Source organism: Alosa pseudoharengus, unplaced genomic scaffold (assembly GCF_046254945.1).
Source record: "Alosa pseudoharengus isolate Yale_2024_CS ecotype anadromous, Long Island Sound unplaced genomic scaffold, YU_APseudo_1.1 YU_APseudo_1.1_scf_10, whole genome shotgun sequence".
Taxonomy (NCBI): Eukaryota; Metazoa; Chordata; class Actinopteri; order Clupeiformes; family Clupeidae; genus Alosa; species Alosa pseudoharengus.
The window spans coordinates 9,619,101-9,636,338 of NW_027468565.1; the positions used below are offsets into that span (position 1 = coordinate 9,619,101).

General features: G+C 42.4%; 1 protein-coding gene across 2 annotated transcripts; it reads left to right on the forward strand.

Moving 5' to 3' along the window:
* The first annotated feature begins 311 nt into the window (after window positions 1-311).
* Window positions 312-16,773, forward strand: trabd (TraB domain containing). 2 transcript variants are annotated; one of them, XM_076262905.1, is made up of 10 exons: window positions 312-369; window positions 1,351-1,419; window positions 2,193-2,253; window positions 6,716-6,882; window positions 7,152-7,292; window positions 8,118-8,228; window positions 9,669-9,808; window positions 12,915-13,087; window positions 13,280-13,376; window positions 13,640-16,773. In XM_076262905.1, the coding sequence occupies exons 2-10, from the start codon at window positions 1,396-1,398 to the stop codon at window positions 13,809-13,811; spliced, it is 1,086 nt and encodes a 361-aa protein (XP_076119020.1). In that variant the 5' UTR covers window positions 312-369; window positions 1,351-1,395; the 3' UTR covers window positions 13,812-16,773. The 2 variants fall into 2 exon arrangements, with proteins under 2 accessions (XP_076119020.1, XP_076119030.1); XM_076262915.1 differs by lacking the exon at window positions 312-369 and adding an exon at window positions 389-1,042.
* The last annotated feature ends 465 nt before the right edge of the window (window positions 16,774-17,238 follow it).

Sequence of the window (17,238 nt, forward strand, 5' to 3'; positions counted from 1 at the left end):
AAATTAGCATGTGAAGCTCAGTGGCGGGATACATTTTTGTATACTTATGTTGTATGCATGACACATTTGTCTCTGACAGAAAAAAAACAAAACGTTTTTTCAGCAGAGGGCAGCATACTTTACATTCTTAAATAGTGCAACATTTAGCACAACCATGTCATAAAATATAACTCTTGTATCTGTAAGTTTCAGGTGATCTTGTGTATTGTTACTGGTTATGTTCTCTGTGGAGAGCTTTTACTAGCAGGTTTACAGCACACGTCATCCTTTTACTGCTTTTGAAACTACAGGTACCGCCATGCACTAGAGTAGCGCAACCGTAGTGACTGGAACAGGACATGTTGAAACAAGCTGCTTAGATTAGCTGTCGTAAGTTTGCTTTTCAATTGTATATTTTCTCTTTGACAGTCTGATACATGACGTGAGCTGCAGTGACAATTGCAAGTAATTCGGAAATGGTATAGCAATGATATTGCTTCCCTTGTAATACGTAGATAAGACAACTTCTGCTCAACTTGACAGCAGTTGTTTGCCAGCTGGTTGTCGGCTAATGTCAGCTAACAGCTAATTGTTAGAGTAATGTTTTTCTAAAGTTTAATGTGTTCTTGCGGGGAACGTTTGTTTTTTAGGTAGGAGAGATTTTATGGTGTTTCAAGTTGGTAGTTACGGTCGTCTGTTCGCCTTGGCTTTCAGTGGATTGTTAGCAAAGTAGCATTAAGGTGAGCAATCTTGGTTAGCCTGCGTGCGCTTGCGTGGTGGCCTGGATGCTTGTTAGCAACTTATCATAGCTACGTGAAGAAAAATCTACCTACAGCAGATTGCACTTTCAGTCTGTTTGTTAAGGTGACGGTGAACATATTAATAACGACTAAGACAAGATGTCTTTGTAAACTTGTTTTGTACATACAAAGTCGTTTTGACAGACCAGACGTTTTGACATCCGGATTTGTCAGACTTCTTTAAGAAACGTGGTCCAATCATTTCACATTCAGCTAAGTCATCCATCGAGTTCACGATATAGCTAAGGTTATGCTGTTTGACCGTAAGTAATATGCAATTTATTTGTAATTACCTGGACAGTTACATCTTTAAAAGTCTTCAAAATGTTTTGTGGTGCCTTTGTTGCCTCTTCTGCTTCTTCTGCTAGCATACACAGACAGCAACAGTGAGAAAAAGATTTGGTATCAGTGATAAACAGATTTGGCATTGTTAACTTTGTCAGCAACGCTAGTAGCAGTATGGGAACAAGTAGTATCGATATTATGGCAAAATATTTGTATTGCAAAAGTGCATTTAGAAATAATCTACCTCGTTGTATAATTTGGCGTCTGTCTTGTTCTGGATGACCAGTATCACAATTTAAGATCAAGACGAGCCCCTGAGGTTGGACGGACCATGGACCAGAGTAATACCTCCGAGGTAAATTGCCTATGAGGGATCAATGTTAATGGGATGAACTGAGATGTATATGTTTTTCTATCAGTGAAACCCGAGATGGACTATACTATATATATACTATACTATAGAAAGTATACTATACTATACTATACTATAAAGTATATACTATACTTTCTTAGAGCTATTTTCATTGTGAAGTTCTAACAAATGTATGTTTTCCCAAATGAATGCATTGATTTCTGCCAATCTATACAAAATGTATAGTATCCATGTTAAAATATCCTTTAAATGACCTCCTAGGCAGGGGTGTAGTGGTAAAATAAGGTGGGTTTTTAAAAAGGCATTCAGAACATGTTTGATGATGGTGGAGGTTATTGTTATAATGAAGGTTGTTGTTATAATAATGTTTATAACAATACCAGTGGTATTAAATGGTTCCTAGAGTGTTGATGAGTGTACATATTGTGAATGTTGATAATACTGTTTGAATTTTGAATGTTAAAAGTTGCAATTGGTGAATAAACTCTTTTGAGAGGTGGATACATTCTAATAAGAGGTGGATTAACTCTATTTCTGAAATCTCAGAGGTGGATAAACTGTGTGTACTTGCGTTTAGCCTCCACTACATCCCTGCTCCTAGGTTAATGGTTAATGTGAGGGCTGACATCTGAGTTTATTACAGTATGTTAGACAGGGAGGTTAGTCAGCACCTGAAATACCTGGAAGACACCTGCTTTTTTTAGGACATCTCGCTCTCAAAATCTCCTGATGCTCTCATCTTTGTCCTCCTATAGGATGATTCCATGGGTCCTTCAGAGGATGAATCCAGCCAGTCGAGGTTTCCCCTAGAACTCTGTGAGTATTGTTTTTTTATGTCCTGAGTGACATTTTTTTTTTAAGTGTGAAAACAGCTAGCCTGGATCCGCCCGTCTACATACTTCTGCTCAATTTCATTTTGCTTCAGTAGTTGACTGGCACAGATGTGCTTTCAACGGATTTCTCGTGTAGAAAACCAACCGAGAGCCACCGACAAACTAGCGAACAGAGGGCGTGGCTGAGAGCGATTACGTTTTAGGCTTTTACTAGGCGGCAGAGCCTTACGTTCCAGCACATAACATACGTCATTACCAAATGTTAGTGATTGGTTTAAAGGAATTCCAATGATTTTTAACATCAAACTAGTGTCGACCCACCAGGAAGAAGACGTTTCCCAATGACGCCTAGCCAGACTATTGCAGGAAGAGAAGCAAAGTCAGAGTTTAGTTTACGAGGCTAGAAAACAACAGCCATAAGCTCGGAATTTAGTGTAAGCTTCTTAATTTGCAGGTTGTGTAAAACGTTTGTTGATTAGGATATTCTCAAGAGTGGAACTGATATGTGAGACTTGTGCAGACCAATAAAATGTAGGAGGCCCTTATATCCTGACCTGAAACAGTATGAAAAATCAATGTTTGTGTCTTAAAGTATTCAGCTTTGTTGTCTGAATTTCTGAGATGTTGCATAAGTAAGGGACAATGGACGATTCTGTGTCCAATTATGAGAAAAATTATGCCCGTTCGAGGTGGTAATGCGGCCCCGATGCACAGCGGAGAAGTTTCAATCAGACCACTGAATATTAGCACTGTCTAAATTAAAGACTGGTTCTGATCTGACAATTACACCGCTGTGATTTGTGACTATATTTATCCCCTGTCGGTTGCTCTCCAAGTCACTTTGTCAAGATGTGACAAATGCTATGACATCTCTACTATAGCTGATGGCTCTGGGAGTGTGGAGGTTTGTTTTAGTGATTTTACTCTCCCTGTTTGTTAACCCGACCACAGAGTGCAACAAGGCCCAGGTCAGCAGAAACAGACCTCCATCTGGCTGCCTGCCTGCCTCTCCCTCTCTCTCTCTCTCTCTGACTCCATGGGAGGTGCTGGATTTTGAGCGTGGTATGGATGTTTGTGAAAGCTTAGTGAAAAATGCGAGACCCCCCTACCCTGTCCACAACTCCTACACACACATGCATGTACATGAATGTACATGTAAATCAGGTTTCTAGGCCAAGTATACTTGCATATACAAGGAATTTATCCCATCCGTGAATTAGTGAGCACACAGTGAACACACAGTGAGGTGAAGCACATACTAACCCGGAGCAGTGAGCTGCCTTGATACAGCGGCGCTTGGGGAGCAGTGAGGTGCCTTGCTCAAGGGCACTTTAGCCGTTCCCACTGGCGGGGATCGAACCGGCAACCCTCCGATTCCAAGCCCGAAGCCCTGACCAGTAGGCCATGACTGCCCCCACATGCAAGCACACATGGTTGGGGACATAGCCCACTCAGACTCTGATTTGATTGGCCAGTGATATGGGTGGGTGAATCCAAGGCTTCCAAAGCAGTGTTTCCCACAGAATTGAATTCCATTTGTGGTGGTTGGTTTGTAGAATTAACTTGAATACAACAGTTTTTAACAAATTAGCACAGCGTGGTTATGATGCTAACCAGATTTAAGCACAATTTAGTACAACCTGGAAAATCATTGTGTGGTGGTCAATGTTGATATTGTGGTTGGCCGCCACAAATAAGTCCATGTATGGGAAACACTGCAAAGACAGTTTTTATAAACCTCTTACTTCATCATTGTTTCCTTTCTCTCTGAGTCTATTGTTTTTGTATGTAATGCAGGGGTCTCAAACCCAAATTGCCTATGGGCCACTTGCCAGATAGTCTTTTTTATAATGCGACCAGTTATCTCAAAACAATCTTTAAAGCCCCCGATAAATATAGCTTGTTGTGCATTGTAATTTGACATTAGCCTATGTCTGCAATTTTATCTAGTGAATGAATATAAGGAACCCATGCTAGAGCACACTTTCCACCTACATTTCTGCCATTGTACTCTACTATCTCTGAATTATTTTGGTCGGCTGGCATACAGCAGCATTAACTGATGCATTTGGCTCTGGTCTATGCAATATGGCATAAAAAAAACAAAACGCAAAATGATGTGTGGGTCAAATATCATTCAAACTGTCTTGCGGGCCAAATTTGTATATAAACTGTGTGTGTGTACTGTATACTGTATATACTCTTTTGATCCCGTGAGGGAAATTTGGTCTCTGCATTTATCCCAATCCGTGAATTAGTGAAACACACTCAGCACTAGGGTTGGGTATCGTTTCAATTTGAACGATTCCGATTCCAATTCCGATTTCTTATTTCGATTCCGGTTCCTAACGATTCTCGATTCCGATTTTTTTTAAAGGCAGGGTCAAAAAAAGTTTAGGATATTTTAAATGAGCTAGCTAACCAACGGTCTTTCTCAGGGTATCTGCACATTTTCCAAGTGCAAATTTAAAGACTTTTAAAGACCTTTTCAAGACATCTAAATGAAAATTAAGACTATACCACGGCAAAAAGATATATAAGACTGTTTAATGCAATAGTTTTTTTTCCCTACTAATTTTAACCCCCACCCCATTTTGGATGTCTACAGAAGTTACCAAAAATATTTTGGCGAAAGAAAATAATTGTGTGTGAATTACCTTCACAGCTATAAATGCCCAATTTTAGGGTCTGGACTGCTTGCTTTTGAAGCTGGCTGTACTGTACATATTTGGTTTTGCTTACTGCTGAGGCTGTTCTTCACCTGTGTCTGTAGTAGCCTAGGGCTACTTGCCAAAGACATGTGCACTGGACTGGATTCCCTTAAATATTTTTTTCAAAGTTAACTAAGCTATTTACATATTTTAATAAGCCTACTTTATATAATTTACTATGTGCATCTATTGTCCATATGCAGCACAGCAAATTAAAGTTAATCCACTACTTTACATTTTGCATACCAGTTGTATCTAAACCAACCAAAGCTTGACTGAAACATTGTAAAACCATTGACTTGTTTTAAATTAATTAAGAGACAGGTCCTCTTCGCATGATCCTGCTGAAAACTGCTGGTTTCATCTCAAGCACGCACGTTATGAACGCACGTATTTTTATGTAGCAGTCGCCGACATTCAAAGCATATGCGGTTATATTTCACAACTTTTGCTAAGTAGGCCTAGCCTACTGGGAAACGCTGGCAAGCAAGCTGCTGGCAGATATTACAGGTAGGCTATTATAACTTAAGACAGATATTTTCTTCCCTAGGCTAGGCCAGCAACACACGCTGGAAAGATGCAAACAGATCAACTTAACATACCGGTATACAGTATTTCCTCCTGATTGCGAAGAACTGCACATAATTTCACCAGCAGTCTTCGCGTCCATAGTTTGTGAAACGATGCTGCGTCCGAGCAAAGACTTTAGATGCCAAGCGCAACTCCAAAAAGGAGAACAAATAAACGTCCGGCTTGAGGCTGCGCCGGACGCCGGACAGGGCTTTTAAAATCCATATGTCCGGCCTAAATTCGAACATATGGCCAACCTATCGCTAACTGGCTTACCAACTCTTTCTCCCGCTCATTCTACCGTAGGCTCCCTCATTCCACGTAGGCTACCCTGTCTATCTCTCAGGCCTCAGCTACACCACGAAAACGCCAGGCATATTATTTTGTACATAGGCCTACTGTATTATTACCGTTTTCACACCTTTAACCAAACCCGTGAAAAACATCTTCACTCTGCAACCACTACACTTCCTCCCGTAGCCTAATAGCCTATCACGTATACAATTGCGTTTTAAATACACGAAACTGGATGGAGACATCACTCGCTCTCTTGCACTCGCTGGCGGTCCCATACGCACATTTAATACCTCTCTTTCGAAAATTCAGTTGTAGCCTATTTAAGACTTTTTAAGGATCCTCGGGAACCCTGCTTTCTGAATGAAATAGTCTGACCTTCTCCATGAATTTTAATTCTATTAACTATGCGCTTCTTCGTTGGTGTTCAGACGTTTCTTCTTCCTGTCGGCAGACTGGGAATCGAAAGTAGGAATCGAAATTTAAACTTTTGAACGATTCCGGGAAAATCGCAAAGATAGTCCCGGTTCCAACCAATACTCGATATTCGATACCCAAGCCTACTCAGCACACAGTGAGGTGAAGCACACACTAATCCCGGCACAGTGAGCTGCAGCGGCGCTCGGGGAGCAGTGAGGGGTTGGGTGCCTTGCTCAAGGGCACTTCAGCCGTGCCTACTGGTCGGGGTTCGAACCGGCAACCCTCCGGTCACAAGTCCGAAGCGCTAACCAGTAGGCCACGGCTGCCCCCATTGTGTGGGATGAACCATTCAATAGCTGACAGTATAGTAGCAAAAGTAAATGCATCTCTCTCACTCTCTCACTCTCTCTCTCTCTCTCTCTCTCTCTCTCTCTCTCTCTCTCCCCCTAGCGGACTCGGAGGCAGTAGAGGTGCTGTGGCAGGTTCGGGCCCAGCGGCGCCAGGCCAACCCAGTTCTTCCCGACACAGTGTCCCGTCTGACCACGCCTGAGGGCAGCATTGTCTACCTGGTGGGCACAGCCCACTTCAGCGACAGCAGCAAGAATGATGTTGCAACGGTAATAAAAGTTAATATTATGCACACAGACTTCATGGTAATGACCCCCCCCCCCCCTTCTCTCATTCATACTCTCCCTTGTTTTTCAAGAATATTTACTTTTCATGTCCACACTCCTATTTGACCTCTCCTCCCTTTCCTCCTGCTTCTGTCATTCTTACATTACCTCATTCTCCAAACATTTGTAATCCTATTTGACCTCACCTCCTTCTGCCTGCTCCTGCCTCATCGTGCTCCTCTCACCCTCACCCCTCTGTGTGTGTGCTGCAGACGATCCGCGCGGTGCAGCCGGACGTGGTGGTGGTGGAACTGTGTCAGTACCGCGTGTCCATGCTGAAGATGGACGAAAAGACACTGCTGAAGGAGGCCAAGGACATTAACCTGGAGAAGGTGCAGCAGGCCATTAAACAGGTGAGGTGCCCACCTGTATGCACAGGTATAAAACACATGAGACATACAGGTAAGGTAAGACAGCCAGCCTTGATTGCATGCCCTGCCCTGTGTGCTGTAAGTATGGGCAAGACTTAAAGTGTAATTCTGGAGTAATTTGAACCCAGGTTCTTTTTCACCATGACAACGAGTCGAACACCCCCTCAAGAGCTAGATTACGTTGATCAAAGGTTTGACCAGCTTTAGCGCTTACCCTGGATTGAATTTACTCTGGAATTACACGTTAAGATGGAGAAGACTGACTGTTCTGAGAAGAGTCTGAATTATTTATGACATTAAATAAGGGACAAAGGCCAGCCACAAACAAGTCAGCAGTCCAGGAAGGTCTGGGGATCAGAGGTCAGACCTTGAGCATATTAGCAGACAGGAGAAATGTACAACATGCAGCATACTGAAAGTGATAACTGCAGCGAGCTTACTAAATATCAACACGCTTCTGGCCCATGTTGAATGTAAGGGATAATGTATTGTCTGCCGGAAGTTATCGGAAACCCCGACGCGCAGTGGAGGGGTTTTGCTTTGACCTGAAGGGACTTATTTGACAGCGGTCATTATATACTTTGCAGCTGTAATTATATAGATTTAACAGACCTCCAAACGTTGGGAAGGTGGAACTTTCTGCAACACTCTGAAGAGCCGTGTAATAAGAATGAATTAATCAATGAAAGGATGGATGGATGAAGGTGAAGGAATAATTGCGTGGCATCTCACGTGATTTACTTTTGTTTATGTTTCTTCTCTCCCTGTGTCTCTCTGTGTCTCCTCCTTGCACCTGTCTCTGGTCAGAATGGGGTGATGTCTGGCTTGATGCAGATCTTGCTGCTGAAAGTGTCTGCTCACATTACTGAGCAACTGGGGATGGCACCCGGAGGAGAGTTCAGAGAGGCTTTCAAAGAGGTACACACAACTGCACACACACACACAGTCTGACTCACTCACTCACTCACTCACTCACTCACTCACTCACTCACCACTCACTCACTCACTCACTCACTCTCACACACACTCTCGTGTAAATATAGCACACACAGTAAATATAGAAACACACAATTTCCGATACCCACACAAACTCGTCCCCTACTAAGGCACCAAGCACATCCCTGAAGGCAAATTAAATCATGTTCTTTCTCAGCTGTCTGAAATGAGACAGAGCCCCCTGCTGAGAGGACTGCATGTTGTTACCTCTATTTTCTGGGATGGGTTGCAAAAATACAGCTGTTATCTTCCATGGGGTGGGGGGTCACTGTTTACTCACTAGAACCAGTGTTCAGTGTGTCAGTATTTTGTCTTTGATACTATTTCTAGTAACTTTGGGTGGACATCAACAAAGGTTTTTTTTTATTGTTAGATTTGGACAAATAGGTCAAAATGTACCCCTAACATCTGGTGATAGTCTGATGGTGTATTTGAAATATATGCAGGGCTTAAAGTATTCCTGTACCGTGCCGGATCTCCGGCGTGTCACGGCTGTGAGGAAAATTTCCTCAGGAGAAAAAGTTGGGAAATCATTTTAGATGAGGGTCATCATTTTTTGTGGTTCGAGATACCGCTCTGAGTTCACCTACCAATAGCAGCTCCTGCTGTCAACCTAATCAAACACGTTTAGCCAATCAAAAGCAGAGTAGGGCAGAACTTGGCTGCATGTTCTTGTAGGAAAAGAAGACATCCAGCAGACAACTGAACACACCACTGTTGCGGTGAGCACGAGAGTAAACTACTATGCCCAGCGGAGCATACAGTGCTTCTGTCACTCTCCTGATTATCATTGATGGTGTTGTGAAATTACGGAGAGTTAGAAAATGAAAACAAAGAAATATCGATCAAGATATACATGATTGGCTACTAGTTAATGTGGTGTTATCAAAGGCGGAGGGGCACAACATAGACTATCCAGTGCAGGGTGCTTGCATTAAGAAAAGTTCTCAAAGTAATGGCTGAAAGCTGTAAGCAATATACCCTAACCATACAGAGTAGCGCAATGAAACTTTGAAATTGCATTTGTAGTTAGAATGAACTGTTTTATATTTGTGAAGCAGTCATCAGATGATGTTTTCACTGGAAACATACTGTGGAAAGGGCTTTCATTGAAAGCATCGACTGCTTTATAATGCACAATAGTGTAATATTTTTTCAACAGTGATTAACAGCTCTGGGCCTTTAGATTCCAGTCTACATTTCCTATGGGAGGGAGGGAGGGCGGGGGGGGGGGGGGGGGGGGGGCTTGTGGGCACTAAGCACAACCCCCGCCACCCCACCCCAACACATCCCCAGCTGAAAAATGTTCAGGATAAGCTGTGTGTGTTTACATTAAATTCCACCCTCAAATCTGTTCCACAGGCAGGAAAAGTGCCCTTCTGCAAGTTCCACTTGGGGGACCGGCCCATTCCTGTCACTTTCAAGCGTGCTATCGCTGCCCTTAGTATGTGGCAGAAAGCCAGGCTGGCTTGGGGTCTCTGCTTTCTGTCTGACCCTATAAGGTAAACACACACACCAGCATTTTCTGCTACAAAAAATTGGTGCCTGTCTACATGATCAAGTATTAGGCTATCTGTTTATATTGCCCTTAAAACAACAATATGACAAAGCACATATTTACAAAATGATTAGGCCATTTTTCAAATAGGCTCAAATAAATGTTATCAGACTCGCATGCATAACGAGAAAATAAATCTAGCATTGGGCTTGAATAGGCTACTGAACGCCTGATGTTTCGCAAGCCTATGTGGTAACACATAAATCCCCTTTAGCTTTAGACCAAGGGCTATATTTTGGACACCAGTGCATGGCGTAAAACTCGTTTTTCACCCGCGCAAAGTTTAATTTGGTATTTTGCACGCCCAGGGGTGTGGCAATTAACAACCTAGGGAGGCCTGGCACATTGTCTAAAAATCGCTATCGTACACCACCTAAACCTGGTCAGAAGTCAATGGCGAGTTGTTCATATGCTATTTTAAGAGCGCATGTCAACAGTCATATTGGCAGGTGCTCGCACCATCCTTCTAGCATTCATGAACGCACACCAGCGCACGTCCATGCAAAGCATTACAAATTGCACGATTACAATGGGAAACATAATTAGAATAAAGATATTACGAAATACTGTACATCTCATGATGAGTAGTTATTCACCATCATTTGCAAATTGGTAATGACGGTTAAAAGTGATTAGGGGAGAGGCGAGAGACACATATGGAGCACAGCTGAAGACGCACTGTCACGAGATATAAGCAACTCCTCTGCAGGATAAATGTTGTTTTATTCAGTCATTTGAGCAATAGGGTAAGGCTGGAAAAAGCAACACTATGTTTTCGGTGGTAACCCATTGTCAGTCAATAGTGAAAGTAACTGCATATAACTGTCTTGTCGTTGACTGACTCCTTGGTGAAGTTAGTTTCACTTTGCCAATGAGTTCAAATAATAGACGAGTGCAAATGCGTGAAGGCTATGCTAGGTTTTAGTAAAGCATGGTTTAAGAATGACTATTCCATACGGTCTCGCAAGCAGCCTCCTTCAAATGCGCCGTTGAATGCCAAAATACCGATGCATTTATTTGACATATCGCGCGTTGCGCCGTTAAAGGGAATGACAGATGTCATTCTCATTGGTTTAAAATGATGTTACGCCCCAAACACACCCATATGACTGATTAAAAAACCTAGGAACACCTTGTTGCGCCATGCGCTCCACGTTTGATAACGAAACCCCTCCCAATGTGAACTGGACATCCTACTAAATTTGAATACACTTTTGACGAGTGACGATGCACTTTAGAATGTCATGATAGGGCCCCAAGACCTACATATTGCCTGATAAAATGAATCAGAATAAAACCTTAGCAAACAAATACATGCAACTGGGCCTATCTGGTTCATAATAGTTTAGTTAGGCTACATTGTGCTGCTGCTGGCTTGAAATCAAACAGCCTAATTTACGTTTTGTCAGCCATTATAATGAAATGGAACAACGAAATAACCATAAGGCTGGCTAAGGTCATTTTACTTTTCTACTGTTTCGCAGCAGTGAAATGAGCAGCTGCCTAATTAAAGTCAAAGTGTCTCCACAACTTGCAAAGCGCACATTGTGTCTTTGCTGTGCTGTTTAGATGCAGCCAACCTTCTGCTCTAACTGCTCAAGGGGAGCCAAGATTCTCAACTTCGTTAACTCTTTAGTAAATCGACAGCCAGAGGAATTTGCTTTGCAGTCGGACCTGAACGCCCAACTTTTCGCTTTCTTTTCTGCAGCAGTGGTCTTTGTGACTTCAGACTGTATCCCAGACTCAGACTCTTCAGACCCATCGTAGGCTAGTTGTCGTTAGACTTGCTTGGTTTCAGAAAAAAGTTTTGAAGGCTTGTCCATCTGGCCATGTCTCCCTCACTTGTTAGACTATAGCCAAATATTAGAGCGAATTCAGCTGGTTTGTTCTTAACGTTAGTGAGCGCGCTTAAATACCAAGTTAGACTTTTTAATTTCCCGTGTAGGCAAGCCTATTACTTTCAAACAAAAATGTATATTCATTCAAAATAGAAGGCTAGTGTAGAACGTTTGTGTAAGAAAAACACAAGGTGTTCATAGGAAAAAAGGGAAGTTTCTTTGGTTAATGCAACTTCAATCTTTATTCCAATAAAAAGCAATCACAGGAGTACATGTGACGTACTTCTGGGCACCGATCTTGTACAGCGTGAACCTTGATGAAACAACCAGGATGAGCAGGGGCGTAGCACAAGATCTTGGGCCCTATGCTATGCATAGGCAGTCCTGATGGGCCCCCATAATAAATATAATAAAATATATTCCAGACTTTTCAAGGGCCCTCCCTCCCCTTGGGGCCTTAGTAATCAGTACTGGTTTTACCCCCAGTCCGACACCCCTGTTGATGAATCTTGAAGAGTGAGCCTAGAGCTTCCCAATCCTTGGCGTATATTCTGTTTCAAAGTCCATCCTACCCCCTAAAGGTTCTGTATGATAATTAGATAACACCTTGACTGGGATGGTTATCAGAGGCCTTCCCCCATACCGATTTTAGTGTTTCTCACCTCAATTTCTTCCTGGCCCCAGGTTGTGTGAATGCCAGAGCAGGAACAATAAGAACACACCATTTGGATTGTGCATTTCATTGGGCAGGATGAAATCGTAGTTTGTTTTAGCACATATTTCCTAAAGTGTTCGGATGGAATTATGAGAGATTTAAACTTGTCAGACTATAACATTTTCCCGGTCAAAGTCCGGTAATTACCTGACAACGGAAACCCTGGCACGCACGTCCACATGCATATTGTATTATTATGAAGGGGAATTGGACCCACTTTAGTCATTGAAATCTTAAATTATATGCACAGACGGTAAATATACATACTTGCAAATAGAAAGAGGCACTCAAAATCATACAAATGTTTGTTAAATAATACAGTATTAGTTTACTGTTTATTTTATCCTCTTGTCTTTTAACTTCTCTCACTTGTCTTAGCTCACTATGTGTTCCTTTTACCAACTTACCAATTGTTGTTATTGTATGTCTAAAAAAGGCAACTTAGACTGGTGTGTGTGTGTGTGTGTGTGTGTGTGTGTGTGTGTGTACCTTTGTAGTAAAGAGGATGTTGAAAAGTGCAAGCAGAAAGACTTGCTGGAACAGACCATGTCCGAGATGATTGGCGAGTTCCCGGCTCTGCACCGCACCATTGTAGCTGAGCGGGACATCTACCTCACACACACGCTCCGCCAGGCAGCTCGCTGTGTGGAGGCGCCCCCTAACAATCAGAGTGAGTACAACGGGCGAGCCCAGACAGCCTAATATATAAGGGGCTAGATATGACATAAGATTTACTATGTATTAAAATGTGTGATGGAGAATGTGTGCAGACTAGTTATGAGGTCTGAAGTGGGTGTATATTCTCAGTTTCTCTGATGCATGTGCTGTTTTAAAGTGTGTGTGTGTATGTGTGTGTTTGCAGAAGTGCCTGCAGTGGTGGTTGGTGTAGTGGGCATTGGCCATGTGCCCGGCATTGAGAAAAACTGGGACAAAGAGCTCAACATACAAGAAATCATGAGGTAGGTGTGTGTGTATGTGTGTGAGCATTGTTAGTGAATTGGACGTTAAGAGAACGGTGTTACTCTACATATGTGGTGTATTGACATACCAGAGGAGTATAATGAAGAGCCATTTGGCTTGGTTTTGCTAGGCATAGACCTCTCTTTAGGAAGTTTACACCACCTCCTGAGTTAACATGTGTGGGTTAGTAAGCAAATACTCGGTGCACCCCACTGATTTCAGACAGCGTCATTCTCATCAGTCCTCTTTGTGTCTTTCTCAGTGTCGCCCCTCCATCTCGCTTTGGTTGGGTGTTCCGCACCGTGCTGAAGGGAGCGGTGATCGGCATGCTGGGATACGCCTGCTACCGGGCGGGAGGGGGCGTAGGCCGAGCCCTTCTTTCCTTGCCCGCTGTCCAATCGCTGCTTGAGAACATCCGGCCTCCAGCGGCCTGACCCCAACCCCACCCTCAATCTGAAACTTCCTCCCACCCAACCAGGACAGGACGTTACCACGCACACCGTTAGCCTTACAGATTGGGACTGCGCTGGGGGGGGGGGCACAACCGCCCTGGACACCGGTGGGCCCAGGGCCCCCCCAGCCTCTTCCAGTCTTCTGTCTGTACACAGATGCAGGCGTGTACTGCCAAAGAACTTGGACAGTACTATTCTATTTTTTTCTTTAGTTCTTTGCTGTCGCTTTCGCCCAAAACAAGTGGAGTCAATCTATTGATGCTTTTTTTTATTATTATTGAAAATACATCAAGATGCATCTGATGGGTAGCACAAAGACCTTACAGTATACCTTACTTTCAAACTGGAAAGCATTAGTTTAGCTGGACTGATATGTCAGTCTTTTTATGTCAGCCATGTCGTGGGTTCAGCAGTTTCCCTCTCATCCACTGCTCCTTGACCACTGCTGTTCATCCTGTAACCTGTAGAATTTTGCCAAAATGATAGTATTTACCAAATTGGTAGTTATATCCACCCCATTGCTAATATGAAAATTGATTGCTGCCCTCATATGGTTATGTGCAGGCCATGTTTCATGAAGATGACCAAAGTCCTTTTGTTTGTCCTTTGTTTTTTTCCTGATGTGAATACATTTTTATGATTTTTATTTTCATTGCAAGTGGGAAGGCTATGGGTGAAAGGTGAATGCTTTTCTTCATCTGATGAGAATTCTACTGTCTAATGGTGGGAAACCATTTTCTGTACAGTGTTCCCCCAGAAGAATTTGGAAAATGTAAAGTTGTTTCTAAAGGAAGAACAACATGGTTAGGGACTTGCAACACTTTCTGTAGATCGTAGAGTTAACAGATAAGTGCCTCCTGTTAATTGTATGCATCCCTTTTGAAAGCATATAACTGAGTTGTAGTACTGTTGGATGACAAGGTGGGGTTCTGGCTGAACTGCACACGGTCTCATTTTTTATTTTTTTTGTGGACCCCATTGTTTGTCATGGTTGTGACATGCCTCAGACACCTGTGAGGCATCAAGCTGCTTGGTCCTTATGGCCTGGCGCAGGTTTCAGTATCATTTTAGATGCGGTTATGCACAGAGATTGAAATATCTTACAGCTGTTGTTTCAGAAGGACCTAAGTGAGTTGTGCATGCTACAATCTGCCCATGGCTACTCCATGTGCTTTGCAGTCAGGACTGAATAACTACATGCAGAAAAAAACAGTTCATAAATAGTTGCTTCTGGACCATTTGTGGTAAAATGTCACTATTCATGCTTCATTGCTCAAGGCTGTTTATTACTGTGGTTGATGAACAGGGCAGTGGTGACCAGAAGTAGTCGACTTTGTAATGGAGCCATGCAGTAGCAGGACCAGGTCTCCTACAAGTGAGGGGTTCAGTCAGGGAAATATGGATCAGTAAAGAGACGGACAAACAGATGGACAAATTATGTATACACACACTGTCCATCCCCAGTTCCACCCCCATGGAAACACTTGCTTATACTTGCAGTATTTCCCACCTGCAGGAGTGGATGATATCTTAAGCAACTTCACCCCCCCCCCCCCCCCCAAAGCAAGCTAGGCATTCGGTTGATGAAAGACAGCTTTGAGTTTGGTGCTTTGAACTTGTGTGTGAAAGAAATTAATGCCAATTCAAAATACATCCAGCCAGTGGTCACACTTGTATGGCTATATTCATGTATAGGTTATGAAAAAAAGCCTTTGTGCCAGTACAATAGAGTTTAGTGACTAGATTAGGAGATTGGAGCCACAATGCCATAAAATACATTAAGTCAGTTTATTTGGAATTTTGGACAAATGAGATTATTTAAAATGCATGACGTGTCTTGACAGATGAAATGAGTATGATGCTTTGTGTTGCAATATGACCTGTTGTGGGTTATTGTGGTCGGACGGGAAATGGTCCAAGACAACATTGAAACGAATCCTGTACGGATTTAACACCTATCTAGGGAGGATGGCTACTCTTCTCACTCAGCGATCCTGTAATGGCCACAGACTTGGATTTGGGGCTATGGTGACTGGGAAAAAGCCTTATTCAACATACATTGCTGCCTTTTTAAACCTATAGATTGCCTCTGTATTCGTCATGGCTTGTTTATCTCGTGTGTGTGTGTGTGTGTGTGTGTGTGTGTGTGTGTGTGTGTGTGTGTGTGTGTGTGTGTGTGTGTGTGTGTCTGCAACACTGGGGTGAATCAGTGGGACGTGATTCCTGTGAATTACTTGATCTCACACTTGGGATGGAGTGAAATGTCCTTTTTCTTCTAATGAATGAACGTTTTTGAAGGGATTGTGTTTTTAAAGCATTTAAGAGTTAAGAGTTGTTACTTGCCGATTGAAACACTCTTTGTTAGAAACTGTATTGTGAGAGCTCACTGACTGCCAGCAACTATCCTGACTTGTCAGAGATCTTAATTTAACCCTTTTTGGGGTGAAAAAGCACTTTTCATTCCACAATGTTTGCTGAACTCCCTCAATGGACAAAGAACTATGCATATTGAGCCATGGTTTCTAAGAATGCATGACAGATTCTGCATTGAACACTCTGTATCCCGTCAAGAAAAGTGACCAGCTGTTGATTTTTGCATGTCAGTTATGGAGCAGAAGGACTAAACTCCATACAAGTCTTGACATTTTGGAGGACAAACCCATTTTTATATGCCAAGGGCTCATTATTGATGAAGCTGTTGGTTGCGCTCACATTGATTTCTTTTCCAATGTTATATAATACATTTGGAAAACCCTTATAGCTTAACATCTTGAATGGATGAGGGGTGGTGGTAGTCTATTTATTAACGTAGAACCAACTCCATAAAAATAATCTGTTTCTGTCCTTTTGGATTTGTTATCCCAAACATGCCAAATTTGAATTGTATCTTAATAAAATCTGTATTGAACTCTACAGGTTTTATATTAAAACATATTATGTTTGACTTAGTGTGTTTTACAGTTTACATACGGTTCAAGCACATACAGGCATTGAGGGAAACAAAAAAGTGGATAAGTTGGCAAAAGAAGTCCTAAAGGCAGATCATAGCTGCTACATCTACATCAGATTAGAATGAAAAGTAATCATTAAAGATACTACTAACAAATGTGGCAGGAGAAATGGGTTCAGGAGGAGAAAGGAAGACACTTAAACAACATCAAAAAGGAAGTAATAGTTAAAGAAAAAAACTTCTCAAGGTTGAGAATAGGACATGCAAGTTTAAATAGCGGCTTACACATAACAGGGAAACATAAGACTGGGACATGTTTACATTGTGAAGAAGTAGAACATGTAAGACATGTAGGCTTACTTCTGACATGTAGAGAGTAGGCTACTCTGAAAAAAGTGAGGGTAGCAAAGAATGAAATTAATTTAAGTAACTCACTAAGTCTGTCTGGAACGCAACCCA

Bases quoted from the DNA above. Each gene is read 5' to 3' on its own strand.
- trabd (XM_076262905.1), top strand. From the start codon at position 1,396: ATGGACCAGAGTAATACCTCCGAG. The intron at 2,254-6,715 runs GTGAGTATTGTT...CTCTCCCCCTAG, and splicing joins GAGGTTTCCCCTAGAACTCT to CGGACTCGGAGGCAGTAGAG. The intron at 8,229-9,668 runs GTACACACAACT...TCTGTTCCACAG, and splicing joins TCAGAGAGGCTTTCAAAGAG to GCAGGAAAAGTGCCCTTCTG.